General features: G+C 39.6%; 1 protein-coding gene across 1 annotated transcript in view; it reads left to right on the top strand.

Moving 5' to 3' along the window:
• The window catches only part of KIF26B (kinesin family member 26B), a 295717-nt gene that overhangs the window by 90132 nt on the left and 187874 nt on the right, over nucleotides 1-17711 (top strand). The window contains exon 3 of the mRNA XM_065680140.1: nucleotides 2684-3217. Coding sequence (XP_065536212.1) covers nucleotides 2684-3217 — 534 coding nt within the window. The remainder of the gene's footprint in view (nucleotides 1-2683; nucleotides 3218-17711) is intronic.

The raw sequence follows: 17711 nt of genomic DNA, 5'->3' as shown, positions 1-17711 counted from the left end.
TGTAGCTGCATTTCCTTGCTATTCAAGCAAGTGTGTAGTGACTGTCCAGCTTTGGCCTCCTTCCTGCTAAATGTGGTGCAAGCCTGTCAGCTGATTCATCTGTGAAATTATAGTGGAGCTTCCCAGCGCAGAGTAAGAAACTAAACTCTCTTTTAGGCTCTATCAGTTTTGTTTTGAGAGCAAATTATGACTAATGTGTTTCTGGAACCTGAGTTTCTCCACATTTATTTGCTGTCCTGTTGGCTTTTCTCTTTCACATTCCAGACTTGGATCCATCTAGTAGAGTCCGATAGATTAGGAGGGCCAGTCTTGGAAGTAATCAGTTCAGGTTGTGCTTGTGTCCTTTCTGCTGCTGAGGAGGAACAGTCTTCCCTCCTTCCCTCTTTCCCTCTGTCTGTTTATTGTTATATCAGAGAATGATCTGATGTTTGTTTTAACACTGAGATGAAGCTGAATTCTCTGCTGTCCAGCACTCGTTAAAATTGGTGTGCTACTTGAATATTTATATCATGCTGACTTTTGCTTACTTTAGATGTGGCTTTATTTCCTTGGAATATTTATCATAGTATCCAGGAATTTCCATGTTGAACTGCTGCTGGATCTGAATGCTTTATATAATTACCTGGGTTCAAGAGCAGTTGCCTAAGGGAAGTTAACTTTCAAAGATCATCAGCTAGCTCTGTGGCACTAGCTAGATGAAGGAAGAACTGGCAAGGATTTTTCCTGGACTGACGTGGAGCAGACTGGAAAGAAGACTCACACCTCTCTTCAGCTATATAGGTATCCTTGTCTAGCTCATTATGGGAAGAGAGCATCCTTTCCCTGTATACCTGGCATCAGAGATAGGGTGCCTATATCTGATGTGATCTTTTGACCTACTTATGGTGTGGTATGGAAAATAAGATTTGACATCTTTTGCATCCTGTTTTTTCCCCCTGATTTCCACCAGTCCTTTTTCTGAAGGGTAAGGGGGGGAGGGTTGGTGCACAATCCAATTCCTGCCTTCCTGACACAATTTGATTCTCTGACCCCCTTTGTTGCATAGAATAGAAATGACCAGCTTGAGTCTTGATCAGATCTCAGCCTCCTGTTGTTTCCCATCAGCTTATATGACTCTCTTGGGCTTGTGGGGCTAGAACCACTCTTTTGCTGCTGTGCATAAAGAGGCACCATGATTTATGAATCAGTTAATCACTGCATGCTGAGGAGCTGTTCACGGTAGTTAAACAGTGAAAATAAAATGCTTGAGTATATAATAAAGATGGAGCATAATGAATATGACCCTCTACCAATGAATTCTCTTCCTCTCTGTATTATATGCCCTACCCATTCTTTCCTGGCACAGCCAAACTGATAAAGCCACAAAGATGAAGAAGAAAAATATAAATAAAGGTTCTGATACTGTCTGTAAATCTTTATGACCAATTGTAAGAAGACCCACCAATAAGTCTCCAAAACTTGAAGGGGGAAGGTGAAGTCTGCCCTGCCCTGCCTTGGCCTGTAAACCCCCAAAAATGTGGTGTGAAATTTCCAAGAAGTATTTCCATCACATAACTGTCACCGTTTGCTCTGTGTAACAAACACATCATTGCCGTGTGTTTCTAAAACTGCATGATACTTTAAGAACTAGGCAAGTTTGGTAGTAAGCCCCTGCTATGACTGCTGTTCATGTTCAGAGCTTACTGAAGCACTTTGCAATTTAGGCCAGTGCTCAATGACTGTAGTCAGATCAGGGTAGCATATTGCTCTGTGGAGAGCACCACTGACATTCAAACATCAGCCCATGAGGTAAGCATATGAGGCAAGAGGTTTTAAACCTGATCACACAGTTTTGCCCCGCAACTATGCTTTCCACAAAAATTACTCTTTACAAATTATTTATGCTATACATGTGTTATATTCTAAGTAAAATTAATGTTTTATTTTATATTATCAGCAGATACCTAAAATAGTAATAGAACATTAATAGGAAAGTTGTTGGCTTTTTTTTTTTCCTTTTTTTTGTTTGGTTTTTTTTTTTGTTTGTTTGTTTTGGTTTTTTTTTTTTTGTTTTTCCCTGTTTGAACAGTGTATTCTTGGTAAATGAAATGCTGAAAAGCTCTTGAAAACTTTATCGAATGCCTATCTGTTTTGAATTCTGAAAAAGATTTGGGGAGAGGGATGCTACTCCTGTTTTTTTCATTTGTTTCTCCATAGGGAGGCATTGAAATGTTACATTTTTTGTTGCAGAGTATTTCCTGTATTTTCTGATTTCGAAAAGCTGGCACTGATGAGTAGATGGATTTGTGAACCTTGCTACAAGCCCACTGGTTTTAGTGGAGTTGCTCTTGATCTTGCCTCTGTAACTAACAGTATTTTTCATTCAAGCCAGAAATTAGGTGCAGTGGTGTGAAGCAGGTTAATTTGTTCTCTCTGCCATGTATTGAAGCTTGCAGTGGAATTATAATATTTGCCACTTATCAGTAAAAGAAATTTTTCTTTCCAAGACAATCTTGTTTCTCATTTTTGTTCAGCTCTGCTGCTGACATGTTGACTGTGTCTAATGGCCTTTGTTTGCATTCTAAGCTTATCTCATACATTGGCTTTTGAAATACATAATCAGCAATAATAATGTTTCACTGTGGTGACCATAGTTAAACATTTCTCTCCTGTCCTCCCTTCCCCTTTTCTGTTTGATTTCTAGGACCCAGGTTTCTCTTCAGTGATTCATGACAAGCTCCAAGTTCCTAATACCATTCGCAAGGCATGGAATGAGAAGGATAACAGATGTGATGTTTGTGCCACACACCTGAACCAGTTGAAGCAAGAGGCCATTCAGATGGTGCTGACCTTAGAGCAAGCTGCCAACTCAGAACATTACGATGCCTCACCAGGCTCTCCCCCACCTCTCTCCAACGTCCCAACATTAGTGAGTCCCCGGCACATGGGCAGCCTGCAGCCCAGGGACTGGGCATACATGCCAGCTCCTTATGCTACATCTAATTATACAGGCTTTATTGCCAATAAACACAGTGGAAAACCCAACACTCTAGGAATTGTCAATGGGCTGGAGAAGAAAAATGGCTCTCCTGGACACCAAGCCAAGGTCAGCTTTCAGATGGCCACCAGCCCCAGCAATGGTAATGTTCTCAACTCTGTGGCTATCCAGGCTCATCAGTACCTTGATGGCACCTGGTCTTTGTCAAGAACAAATGGCGTCACTCTATATCCTTACCAAGTAAGTATTTTAAAACAACAAAATGTATTCTTTTTCTTTCCACTGAAGTTTGTATGGGCATACCTAACACTGCTTGCTCGTGTTGGGTAGGAGTAGAGCCATTTGTATGGTTAGCACCAGAACAAGGAGTGCCATAAATTCCTGTTTCCCTGGTAAGGGATTGTGTTGGGGAGACACAGATCACAGCCAGCATTAATTGGAATACCTTTCATTAATTCAGCTATTAGTAACAGATGTTGTTAAAACAAGCTGTTTTTAATAGGAGATAACCAGTTATAGAGTATATGCAATTATTCCCTCACACAGTTCTCACTCTTGATCCTAATACTTGGTTGGAGGAACAGCTGGGAACCAACCTCACTTGTTTACTCACACGTGTAAAGTGGCATTAGTGCACTAGTGAATTCTGAGTTAGTATTCAGGAATTACCCAGAAGGCCTTTTTGTTCATTGTGTATGCATATGATCCTATGGTCTTTGTCTGCATGTAGCAGGCACTACCTTCACTAATGTGTTCTAAGTTACATACATTCTTAGTGATGCTAGTTTGTGCTGGTGGCCTTCAAGAATCAGTTGAATCTTCAGGTGTTTTGATTTGTATGAGTTCTCATGGATTCAACAGGTCCACACGTCTCCAGAGCTTAGCAATTCTAAGGGGATTTTTGAGTACTTCTCAGCATGTTCTTTTCCTCCTCTTTGGCCTGCTGTTTTCTGGTATACCACAGTCATAAATACCTGTAGAACCCATCCACAGCAGCTGGCGCAGAAGAGGCTTTTTTTGACAGGAAGTAGGCTTTCTGACACACTTAGCTGCAGGTGGTGGAATTTTCAGAGTGCCCACGCACTTGTAGATTGCAACATAAGCCGATTATATCTGAGTTCTCCCAGCCATCCCTGTTGGCTTCCTTAGGCACATAAATATCTTTCTAGTAAGTTATGAACAGATTGCAAGATAGATCCCTAAATTAATATTTAACATTTATGAGTATGAGTAACTGATACTGCTGCCAGAAAAAAGTGATGTTGTTCATAAGCATTAAGCTGTTGTCATGCACCAAAGAAGACTTGGTAAAACCAGAAGTGAACTACAGTTATTTTATCTGGGAAATATGTGACTTTATAGTTCTGTGGATTTATGCTCTAATGAACCTGAATCACATTTAGGCAGGTCAGTGTGCGATCATAGTTTGATCTAAGGAAAAAAAACCACCCCTAAACAAAGAATGCACATTAAGAAAATGGAATAATTATTATTTGTACTGGTAAAAATGAGTTCAGTTTTATTGCACATGCAGTCTTTTACCTTAATGTTCTATGAAAATGTGGTTTTTGTTTACATTTTGATGATGCTCATGGTTCCCAAATTGTTCGTTTTGTCTTAAAAATACTCACTAAGGAGGATCTGATATTCAGAACTTTCCAGACTGATCTTGTAATTTGGCTACAGTCAGATTAAAGACTGTTGCCTCCTATTTCCTCCTCTTTGATAAACCTTGAAATAGAAAAGATGACCATGCCCCTTGCAAAATAAAAAGCAAAAAACCAAAACCCAACCAGCCAGCCAAAAAATCCCTAACAAAACCCCCAAACAAATCCAAGAAGAAACAAACCAAGAACCCCACACAAACTGAAAAAGCCCCAAACAAACCTAGCATTGTTGGTCTGTGATGGACTGTGTTGATAGTAGTTTTACATTCTCTTCAAGATTCCACCTTCAAATGTTAAAATTCTCAATTTACTCAAGTGTCACATTTAGCCAGTCAAGGAACAATAATAAGCAGCTTTTGTCTTAAAACATGTTGAAAGGATTTTAGCGTTTGGTTATGTAGTATCCATATCAGACTGGGAATTAGTCAAGTAAGAAGAAAAACTTTTCAAAGTAATTTGCTTGTAATTTGAAGTAGTAGGAAGACGCAAACTTTGCTTTTTCTGCTTTTGTCTACAGAAACCAATCTCATTTGCTACACACTTTCAGGAAGATTTTAATCTCCTATATAAATACATTTTCTGTTATACAGTTAGAGTTACAAACCTCTGTTGGGGAAGAACTGTAGGAAGATGAATTTGTTATCTTAATTAAAACCCTTTATTTGAAGGTGAATTAAGAAAAGAGGCACCAGCTACTTACTTGCAAATGTATATACATTAACTAAACTTTCTTGTCTTCCCTTAAGAACAGTGATTAGAAAAACCTCACTGTATATTGGCTAAGAGGAATAGAAAATAATTTCTTGGGATAAAAGACCTTGCACTTCACACAGAGAAGTACAGTACCCTTCTACATCATAATCTTGTTAAATTGATGCCCAGGGAGAAGTAAGTCTCATGGCTTTAAACTTAATGGCACCTGTTGTAGACACCTCCCATTGTAAATTAGCTGCTGTTAGTCTAGAAAACTTGACAGAAATGGTTGAGTACCTTGAAAACTGACTGTGTTTTCTTCCTTGAAGCATCACCAAAAAAGAGAAAACGTTAGTTTGAAAGTGACATTCTATGGCTCAGAATTGACTCACGGCAATTTTAGGCACCAAAAAGTATTCCTACTTTTGGAAGTTCTAGGATGTTACTTCCTTCTTAGGATCTTCCCCTCCAGACTGCCTAAAATTAGAACCTTGTTAGGAGGAATAAATTACAACTTAAGTTTCAGTTCTGGTAGAGAAAAAAAAAAAAAAGAACATAAACCAAAGTGAGTGTTGTGATATAGTAAAGCTCAGCTGCGGCACTAGTATAGGGCAAGTCTCAATTGACATGCCGCTATGCAACTACTTTTGCAAAAAGAGTAGTTGCTATCAGGAGTAAGTAAAACAAATGCGAATTTATACATTACCAGATTTAGTACCATTTTGAAAGTCTGAGAAATAGAAGAAGTAATACTGTCTTCAACTGCAGATACATGTCAGTTGTAGAAGAAACTTCCTGATAATTTCATGGAGGCATTATAGGAACTCATCAATCGAGTATCCTAAGACTAAGTCAGAGAAATAGCTGCTAAGTATTGATTAGGCAAAGTTGGTCTCACCTGGGGATTAGGAGATAGTGCAGATGACCCTGTCAGTCCCCAACAGCCCTGTTTTATGTGATTCCATATTTAGCCACCCCTTGACTGGACAGAAAGAAAAACTAGTTCCAAAAACCTGTGATGTCCTGTAGGCCTGGGTGACAAATAAACAACCAATGCTGTTTTCTGCAAGGGGCTGAGTCAAATTTTGCTGGTAAGTGTTTCTCTTACAAAACAGGGAATTGAAGGCAGGGAAAGGGAATTGATTGACCTTAAACAAAAAAAACATGTTAAAATTCTTCTACTAACACTTGAATGCTGAAATGGTCATTTGGGCAGGATAGGAGTGACCCCTTTCTATTGAATACATGTAGGAAATGTACAGAAATACAATGCAACAGAAATGAAATGCAACAGAAATACATCCAGAGTCTGGAATTTGTGCTCTTTTCATCACTAGTAGGTAGCATTTGTACACCCTGGGGATCAGACTGTGTCTTAATACTTGTTAGGGCTTCTGCTGAGCTTCCTGTCACTCAAAGGGATTTCAGTCCTTCCCTGCTCAGAGAAAACTCATTAAATTGGTAAAGCTTTACCTGAGAAGAGCTGTAATTATTTGTGCAGCTGTTGATGTGAATTACAGGATATCAAGGTGTTAAATACGTTTCTGTTGCTTAATGGTTATTGCATAACACCCCTATCAAAAAAGAAACCTTTGGGCCTGGGGTACTAATGTAGGAGCCAACGATCCAAATACTTTGATGAAATGATTGCTTTTCATAGTTTTGATAGAGAATGTGATACTAAATTGAATACATAGTGCTTTTATTACTTTATCCAAAGCTGCTAAAGTAGCTAAACCAAAACCACTACATTAAAGAATAAGTTAGATTTATGTCCATAGTAGTTCAGTGTGATTCAGGGTTTGCTTTCAAAGGGGAAGGAGCTGAAAATAGTGACTAGATTAAGGTGGTTACACTAAAACACTTTTTCTGGGCTAAAAATGCTCCATTACTTAGAAGTAGGTGTTCCTCTTTAGAATTGGCACTCTCTTTAAGCCTAAATTAACTGCATGGCTCTTGCACGTTGGTGTGCCTCTAAACCAAAAGCATGGCATTATGTGCATTGTGGTGAGCTGCAGAACATAAAATGGTGGTATTTCCTCAGTCCTGTAGTTACTTTCCTGGATCTGTGTAAGAATCTTTAAGTAGATTATTTAAAAAGGCAAAAGCCAAAAAAAACCTTTTAGCAGAGTGTGTTTGGTAGATCTGAATGACAGGAAGGTAAGAAAGAACCAGAGCACTGGAAAATGCCAACTGTTTCAGGAACAATGTGGGCCATGAAAGGCAAGGATGGGTAACAGAAATCATGGCTGTTGATGTGGGTGAGCACCTCCTGTTCCAGACCTTGAAGTTGTGAAGCTAGAATTTGGTAAGGAGAAAGATAGTATCTGTAAGGGTTTGAGTAGGGGTATTGTGAACATAATGATATTTAACGGAAAAGTGTTCCTTTCTCCCTTGCACTTTAAAAGACACTTTTGAGCAAAAGTTTGGAAAATGAGATCTTAAACTACTGAGAGCCTCATGGCCCCAAGAGTAATGATATTGAGCCTATTCAGAGAGTAATCAAAGGCTTTGTTTGTGTACAATTGATGAAAGCCTACAGTATGTGCTGTTTCCTCTTTATGTATAATGTGTATTTAGAAGAACAGTGTTCCCTGGGAAAGTACCAGCTTGTTCTGGAGTATAGCAGTGATGAATGATATGTTTGGAGTTTACTTAGGTCATAACTGTCTCATAACACATCAGTTCTTTCAGGCACAGGCTTTTAAAAAGAAACTGGTAGTGATTATAGTTGGGCACAAGATGGAGAGTTCAGATACAGAGCCAGCTTCTCTGTGTGAGGTATTTCCATCCAGGATTTTGAGTCCAAATTTTTTTTCAAAGTCACTGCTATTTTATTTCTCTTCCACTTATTGCTGCTTCTTTTGTTTCTTAAAGTATTCAGCAAGATAAAGATAAAATTATAATGATTGCTACAACAGTGCCAAGGTTATTTAAGTAGCTTCTAAAGCATATAATGCAAGGTACAGAAATCAAGTTACTTGCTCCATCTGTAAACTAACAGGTGCTTTCTATATTTATTCCACACTTCCTAGAAGAGAAGGAAACTTATTTTGCCAAAGCATCTTCGCAACAAGAGAAAAAGGGATTTGTACACTGTCTCTTCCAGTGCCATGTTCTTACATGACCACGCATGATTCAGTATGAGATACCTAATGCAGGAGATATTTTGCCTTTGTGCAGTTAGCTTTTGGTCCGGAATATTTTTGATGGCTTATGTTTCAATAGCAGTCACTGAATGTATGAGATCCACATTGGAGTGTAATGGCTCCCTGAACATAGTAGAAAACTTTTGTTGCTATTACTGCAAGGTCATGAATGATGATGTTGAACAAATGTGTGTAAATTCTTGTACTAATGTTTTTTTCATTCTGCATCATGGTCTCTAACAACAAAATAATTCCATAGTGAGACTGAAAGAGCAGAAATTTTATATTGAATGATTGTTTGACTGGGCCAAGGAACAGATTGTCAAACAAATTCATCGGCACTGAAATTATATCCCTCCTTAATTACCTCTGTTGCCCTCTTCCCCCATGCATTAGCTATCTCTGAAGTGGATTTCCTTTGACTAAAAGCCTTTTTAAACCACATCACTAATAATTAGATATGACCCAGTGTAGGTGATCAGCTGACATTTTGCCATGATTGTTTGATCATTCAATCTGTACATTACAGAAGTTGGCTATTTGTATTTCATTCCTCCTGTCCACCCCCTCAGTTAACAGCCCAGTTGTATACTGATTCTCTAATATCAAGAGGAGAAACTGAAGTCTATGTACTCCTACATTTCACTGTAGGAGGGGTTTCTTTTTCGCATTACAGTGGTGTGATTTGATCTTTTATGGCGTTTTTATGCATGGCTTAGTGCCCTTAGAATCATTACTTTCACCCTTCGTGATACTGGGGTGACCAAGGGAAGAAAGAGGTAAAGAGTATCCCATGGACTGAAAAGAGCTGAGTAGGCTTATCCTACGAGTATGAAAAACCCATGACTCAATTGTGATGTGAGGAAGAAATCTGTAGACTATTAGAGGAGTGAGTTAATCCTGTATATTAGCAAAAGCCAGAAGATCACAATTAGTGAGGATTTGGAGTCTTGGTTTCCTCCCCTGATCTGTAGCTTAAGGATTTTGTCCACATGTGAGACTAGTTTATTTTCTGAAATAACAGCTGAGCTGATTGCTTGCATCGCTGAACAAAAGTATAAACTGAGATGAGCAGAGGTATGTTAACAACAGGAGAATGATGTAGATGGGGTGAAGAGAGGGAGAAGACAAATGGATATATCAGCAAGAAATTGTCCCTTTGTTTCCCACACAGTAAATAAGATGGCACAGAATCAGAGAGGTAAATGGTCAGCTTCTGCTTTATTTCGTTGACACTGTCCCACACCACATCCTTGTCTCTAAATTGGAGAGATATCAATTTGATGGATGGACCACTCGGTGGATAAAGAACTGGCTGGGTGGCCACACACAAAGAGTTGTGGTCAATGGCTCGATGTCCGGCTGGAGACCAGTAACGAGTGGTGTCCCTCAGGGATCGGTGTTGGGACCGGTCTTGTTTAACATCTTCGTCGCTGACATGGACAGTGGGATTGAGTGCGCCCTCAGCAAGTTTGCCGATGACACCAAGCTCTGTGGTCCGGTTCATATGCTGGAGGGAAGGGATGCCATCCAGAGGGACCTTGACACGCTTGTGAGGTGGGCTGATGCCAACCTTATGAAGTTCAACCATGACAAGTGCAAGGTCCTACACCTGGGTGGGAGCAATCCCAGGCACAGCTACAGGTTGGGCAAAGAAGAGATTCAGAGCGGCCCTGCAGAGAAGGACCTGGGGGTGCTGGTCGATGAGAAAATGAACATGAGCTGGCTTCAGTGTGCACTCGCAGCCCAGAAAGCCAACCGTATCCTGGGCTGCATCAAAAGGAGCGTGACCAGCAGGTTGAAGGAGGTGATCCTGCCCCTCTACTCTGCTCTTGTGAGACCTCACCTGGAGTATTGTGTGCAGTTCTGGTGTCCTCAACATAAAAAGGACATGGAACTGTTGGAACAAGTCCAGAGGAGGGCCACAAGGATGATCAGGGGACTGGAGCACCTCCCGTATGAAGATAAGTCTGAGAAAGTTGGGGCTGTTCAGCCTGGAGAAGAGAAGGCTGTGTGGAGACCCCATAGCAGCCTTCCAGTACCTGAAGAGGGCTTATAGGGATGCTGGGGAGGGTCTCTTCATCAGGGACTGTAGTGACAGGACAAGGGGTAACGGGTTAAAACTTAACCAGGGGAAGTTTAGATTGGATAAAAGGAGGAAGTTCTTTACTGTTTGGGTGGTGAGGCACTGGAATGTGCTGCCCAGGGAGGAGAAACTTGATGAAATTTAACAAGGGCAAGTGTAGAGTCTTGCATCTGGGAAAGAACAACCCCATGTACCAGTACAGGTTGGGGGTTGACCTGCTGGAAAGTAGTGAACGGGAAAGGGACCTGGGGGTCCTGGTGGATAGGAGGATGACCATGAGCCAGCAATGTGCTCTTGTGGCCAAGAAGGCAAATGGCATCTTAGGGTGCATTAGAAAGGGAGTGGTTAGTAGGTCAAGAGAGGTTCTCCTCCCCCTCTACTCAGCCTTGGTGAGGCCGCATCTGGAATATTGCGTCCAGTTCTGGGCCCCTCTGTTCAAGAAGGACAGGGAATTGCTTGAAGGAGTCCAGCGCAGAGCCACAAAGATGATTAAGGGAGTGGAACATCTCCCTTATGAGGAGAGGCTGAGGGAGCTGGGTCTCTTTAGCTTGGAGAAGAGGAGACTGAGGGGTGACCTCATCAATGTTTACAAATATGTAAAGGGTAGGTGTCAGGATGATGGAGCTAGGCTTTTTTCAGTGATATCCAGTGATAGGACAAGGGGCAATGGGTGTAAACTGGAGCATAGGAAGTTCCACGTTAACATCAGGAAGAACTTCTTTACTGTAAGAGTGACAGAGCACTGGAACAGGCTGCCCAGGGGGGTTGTGGAGTCTCCTACACTGGAGATATTCAAGGCCCGCCTGGACAAGTTCCTGTGTGATGTACTGTAGGTTACCCTGCTCTTGCAGGGGGGTTGGACTAGGTGATCTTTTTAGGTCCCTTCCAACCCTTGGGATTCTGTGATTCTGTGATTCTGTTGTGAGTGCTCCATCCCTGGCAGTGTTCAAGGCCAGGTTGGATGAAGGCTTGGGTGGGATGGTTTAGTGTGAGGTGTCCCTGCCCATGGCAGGGGGGTTGGAACTAGATGACCTTAAGGTCCTTTCCAACCCTAACTATTCTATGATTCTAACATAGAGTGTTAAGTGAAAAGACAGCCAGTTTGGAAGTGAGAAGAGGAAATACACTTTTCATGCAATGTACAGTTCTGTGGAACTTATTGCTGTGAAACAGTATTGAGCCCAAGATTTTAAGAATATTGATAGAAGAATTATGTGTTTATGTGGGCAATAAAAATTATTCTTTCTGATATTAAGATAAAAAAAAGGAAGAGATAAAATTTCATATAGCATAAAGCGATTGGCGTCATACCTTATGGAGCAGGCTTCCTTTAAATGCATCCAATATATGGCTAATCATTTGAATTCCTGAAACTATCACTAAAGCTTTCCAGCACAAGTGTAACTGGGCTGACTGGAAGAAGGATACTGATGTACTTAGTCAGCTCTTTTTGTCCCTCTGTTCTGAAAATGGCCCTTGAGTGGCAGCTGGAGAGAGAGCCTAGATTAGAGCCTGAACCTGGTGAAGGATAAACACCAGATGACTGGTGCTGTGTTTTGGATGGAGGCCTGTGATGAACAGATTAGTGAAGAGTTCTCTTCCAACAGTTTCAACAACATTGTCAGAGTTCATTGAAAAGTGGTGCACATTTCAGAATTTTTTTGTTTTTAATTCCTTACTCAAATATGTGAAGGTTCATGGCTTTGAAAAAACTCTCTTGGGTTGAATCATTCATGTGAGCAACATATTGGTCATTAACACTGCACAAAGATTCAGTCCTGTGGCTGATATTTCCTCTTGTATCTTGCTATTATTCAACATCTGTTGCAAGAAGAGTGAAAACAGAAATGTACAGAACCAAGAGTATATTCATTCTAAATGAGATGAGAGGGAGGGGACGACAAAAGAATCAGAAAACAAACTTCAGGTATTTCCTTTTTGATTCCCAAGGGGTACCACTCAAGACACAAATCAATGTATTGTCTCCGTAACTGAGACATCTGTTTCTCACAATGTTTTACAGAAATGGGACATAGAATCAAGATTAGATTTATAAACATCATCATAAATAAATATTTTTTCTTCTTCTTGTAAAATCCCGTTCTAACCTTTTTTTTGTTTGGAAAATGTTTGAACATTTAAATAAGATGAATTGTATAACTGCAAAAATAAATTGAGAAAACCTTTTTCCTTGATGCTATGCTGTGCTTCAGGGAAGTAAAAAATACATAGCTAGAGGCTGATGTAACTCTGAAATGTGATTCCACACAGCTATTATGCAAAACCAGTCTTAATTTCTCAAAAATGTTTCTGAAATGGCTTCAGAAAGGGAGCATCAAATTCTCTGTTGGGACAGCTCTCTTTAATTCAGTGGATTTCAGTTACAGCAGTTGGCTTTTTGGGCTGCAAGCTCACACTGCTGGCTTATGTTGAATTTTTGTCAACCAACAACCCCAAGTCTTTCTCTCAGGGCTGCTTTCAGTCCAGTCTCTACCCAGCCTGCATTTGTGCTTGGGATGGTACTGATCCAGCCGCAAGACCTTGCGCTTGGCCTTATTGAAGTTCATGAAGTTTGCACTGGCTCACCTCTGTCTCTGTCCCTAGGCTGATTGTCCAGCAGCTTTTGAAATGTGCTCAGCTATGTTTTATGCAGAATAAGGAAGGATTACATACGTACAGGGGTGAGAAAAAGCCCCTCCAGCTAATAAAATAATCTTTTACATCTACAAACTGCTCTGAGGACAAATTAAATTGTACTGCATCTTTCAGCTATCCTCTCTAGCTGAATTCAGAACTGCTCCAAAGGTTGAAGAGGAAAGCAAGGTAATGAACTCCCATCTTTCAAGGGATTGTTTGGTGCTCATTGTGCTTAATGTCACTAGCAAATCTCAGCAAGAACACCTGTAGCATTTCCTTATATGGGAGAAAAAGAGTCACTGTCACTTACGTGATTAAGGTATCTGAGGACTTAGTTTTTAATAAATCAAGAAAGTCTTAGGTTTGACTGGTAGATGTGAATGTCAAGTGACTCAACTGCAACCAGTACAAATTAATAGTTGTATGGATGGAAGTGCAAGTGTTTCTGTTGTGACAGCTCTTTGAATCAAATACATGTATCTGTCATGCTTTACTTCAAATTGTCTGATATTTTTTTGAATTTGTGAAAGTGGTGTATATATGTATTTATTAAATAGCTGGCTAAATTTATGCACAGGCTTTTGGCTAATAGTAAAGACAGAAAAGGAGTTAAAGGTTGGAACAATGCTTGATGAAATGACTGCTGCTTCCCTAACTTCATTGTGGCTGCACTGATCTAAAATGAGTGCAGCTTTGTGCCACTGGATAATTATAAAACACACCTGTGATGTAAATTCTGCAATTTCTTTACACCTTTTACTGCATTATCTATTATTTTGCAAGAACTCAAGGCTATTACTAAAAGTAGAGGTTAGGCCTTGTTTTGAAAAATATTTGTATTTTAAAGCATGTAGATTGATATTTTCTTTCCTGCAAGAGACAGATATCTAATAGATAGGGCTTATTACTGCTTTTCTTCTAGACAGGTTTTAGGCTTCTGGAGCTAGGCAGTATTACTGGATTCAAACACAAATCATAAGCACAGTAATCTCTCTATTTTATTCTTGTATTTTCTCAGTTACTGCAGTGCAACACAAGATGAAAAATTAATCGTAATTAAAGAAATTATACAGAACACATCAGAAGAAAATGTGTAGTAATAAGATATCATCAGTTCATAATTGATCAGTCTTTCTGATCCCTGAAGACTTTGTGTGAAGTTCTTTGCCAATGTGCAGGAGGTAAAAATGGATGTGACACGATTCTCAATCGTAGCACACAGGCTTATCATGGTAGTGATCACAGACAGGACTGACACGGAAAATGGGCTCAGGAAGTTTTGTCTCCATTTGGACCAGCTTCTATGAAAGTGAAGAGTATTTTTAATTTTTTTTGTATTTTATTTAATATTTATTTTATTTTGTTTTTAGGTGCAGATGCTAAATAAACAATTGAGTTGTTTTCACGTGCTTTGGAGGGAAAAACCTAGTTCTTGTGTCACCAGCTCTTCACTGTTCTCTGCTCTAGTCAGTCACTAGAAGGGTCTTTGCCTCTGTAACCCTAAATGCCTGGAAATGCCATTTGCAGGCAGAATTTAGTCGTGATGCTGATAATTCTCTGAGAATTGTCCTGCACTTCAGAGCCTTTGTTAAAGATCCTTTGTACATTGCCAGAGACCACCTTATCGAGATTTATTCCTGCTTGTGTAGAAGTAGGTGAAATGAGGACACCTGGCCTGATGATAGTTAGGGCTGTAGGTCAAGGTTTCTGGGAAGGGGGCTTGAAAAAGGCATCATGTAGGTTACGGGATTTTTCCAGGCTTAGTGATGTAGGTTTCTCTACTTCCTTTTTCATTCACTGCTTAATTACTTTAATACTATGTGAGCATTTGCCTCTTCTCCCTGCTCACTCAATGCTTTGTCACTGAAGCAGGGACAGTTGGCACTGGTGCAAGGGGCTGTTAGTTCTAGGGCCTCTAGGCATTTTTTGATATAATAAATATTAATAATAGAGCACCCTATTCCTCCTATGTTTTCCAGTAAAGATGGCTCCAAGTGTGGGAGTGGAAGCTTATTATGGCTTGGTTTCCTTTTGAAAGTGAGAGAGCAGGAAGTCATCTCTTAGGTAAAAATATTTGATAGAACTACTGGAAAACAACTGATTGTTCTTCAGTTTCCCATTTTATCTGCTGGACAATTTTATATCATTCATGAGAAAAAAAAAAAATACTAACTGTTGCTGCTATTTGAATTCATTAAATAGGAATACTTTTTTGTAGTATCCATAGATGGTTTCATAGAAAGCTAAAGGACCTGTCTGTAGCCACAACTTCTACTAGAGCAAAAAAAAAGGTTTGTGCTTAGGTGACTAGAGAATTTGCTCCCAAGATTTTTTAAATGTTGTACAGACATGGAATGGGAAAAATGAAATTCTATGAGGAGACATATCATATAAACTCAGCTGAAAAAGGGCTGGAGCAGTAACTGTATATTTTGCGTACTTTAAAGTCCAGTCCTCTAAAAGGACCCAAATTACTTTGAGTATCAAAGCTAAACCTTGGCGATACATTTGAAGGAAAACCACCTTATTGTCCCATGCTTTATGTGTTTAGAAGCAGATGTACAGGAAAGTGGAAGGATATGCCAGAGATGGGTGCTATGCAGTTTGCAAAGAGTTGAGAAAATCTTCTGTTGCACTGAGGATGAAATAGGCTACCTCAGTTGTGAAAGTTAGTTTTTTCTGTGACTGCTGAGAAGATTCAGTATCAGTGGATTATGAAACAGAGAAGTGTTTGGAAGAACTTCGGAAACAGGAGACTGACTAAAAATATCTTGCTGGTTGATTTTTTTTTTTTGTAAATCTTCAGATATGTCTTGAGCTGGAATTTTTGTCTACTGCGCAAAGTTCATACACTTTACCATTTACAACAAGCTACTACTGTGCTTTCTGAAAAGAAAAAACTTGAAAACAAGGGTTTTGCTTTAGAGGGATTCACTTGAAAGCGTGCCTTTGGGAAAGAACAAGACTATAGAAGATTTAGACTGACCTCTGAAGTTTTTTAGATTTTAGCATTGTTGAAATGTGTTCTTTCAAAAAGCTTGAGTTCAGGATGTGTCCTCCTTATTATTTACTCTGCTTTAAATCTTAATAAAAGTAGTTCCAGCAAAGACTAAAATCCTGTCATCCTTGTACAATATTCTGTTTCCACATAGGTACCTTCCTTAATGCTATTCTGCTGGAAGACTGGACTTTAAAACTGTAAATTTTTTCCCTTGAATTTGCATAATCATCCAGTCCTGTTGGTTAGGACTGCACCCTGTGTGCATGAAATCCACTCTCTGTAGGGGATACTGTGCAGGAATGGGTATTTTGGAGTTTCAGTCCTCTGGGTTGGTCACAGGGATAATGGCTAATCTGCACCTGGTTTACATGGCTTATGTCACTGTGGCCATCATGAGCAGAGCAACTTGGTGGTGGGAAGAATTTGGAGAATTATCCCGATTTTTTTTTTGTTTCATGCATAATATCAGTACTCTGTTTCTGAATCCTGTCCCCCCTCTCCCCTCATCCTTGATCTGGTTTCCTTATTCGTGTGTGCATGTATTTATGTATACACACACACAAATATGTCTTTTTCTTCCACTTCATTTTCTCTAGGAAAAAGTCATATGCTGGTTTTCCAAAAGAAATTGCTGATAAAGTCAGGATAGATTCTGATCTGAAATCAAGTTCACTTCACTGGTGACAGAGGATCATCAACCTTTTCCTTTTAGTGACTTAACTCCATTCTGCTGATACTAAGAAAATCAAAGAATGAGAGTACACCAAGTTCTGAAAGCTGATGTTGCAGAAAGAGGGAGTGTTTTAGTCCCTCTTAAGAATAAACACTAAGCAGCAGTTCTAGAAGGGTTTCAGGCTTGGTTCTTTATTATTCTGCATATAAAACAGTGCTTTGCATTTTGGAGCTAGTTCCTGCTCATCTTGTATTCCTAGTGTAAATTACTGTGCAGGTTGACTTAGTAACTGCCTACATTATACCTGGTGGAGAGACACGAGACCTTTTTCTTCAGTTATGCAGATTACAACACTGCACTTCTACTGACCTGTAGTCAGTGATTCTTCTTTTGACACGTCAGTATAGAGCAGAAAACCAGTCCATGATGGTCTATTAAATAGAATAAAGACTTCCATTCTAAAATTGATTTAAAAGTAACTTCTGAAACTTTTACCCTGTAGACCAGTAAACAAGTTGAAGGGGAAAAATCATAAAAAAAAATCCAAAACATCATTTGCACAATTCATGTGCAAATAAAATTTTTCTGTGGAGTGCTGAAATGAAGATAAACATGAGGCATTTACTGCAGTTCAGAACGGTTTACTAGAGTTTAGGCATCATTTTAGATGACAAGTCTGTTTGCAGTTGTTATATTTGGACTTCATTAAATGCATTTAATTAAATCTATTGTAAATCTGTTTTATTCTCAAGGGGCCAGTTAATGTAATCTTGCTGTTTACTTATAAAAAAAATATCAACAAATCGTTCCTGCACTGATTTTTATCAC

This window comes from Lathamus discolor, chromosome 5 (assembly GCF_037157495.1).
Source record: "Lathamus discolor isolate bLatDis1 chromosome 5, bLatDis1.hap1, whole genome shotgun sequence".
Lineage (NCBI taxonomy): Eukaryota > Metazoa > Chordata > Aves > Psittaciformes > Psittacidae > Lathamus > Lathamus discolor.
Note: the sequence above shows the minus strand (reverse complement) of the source record. Positions and strands in the feature narration are given on the sequence as shown.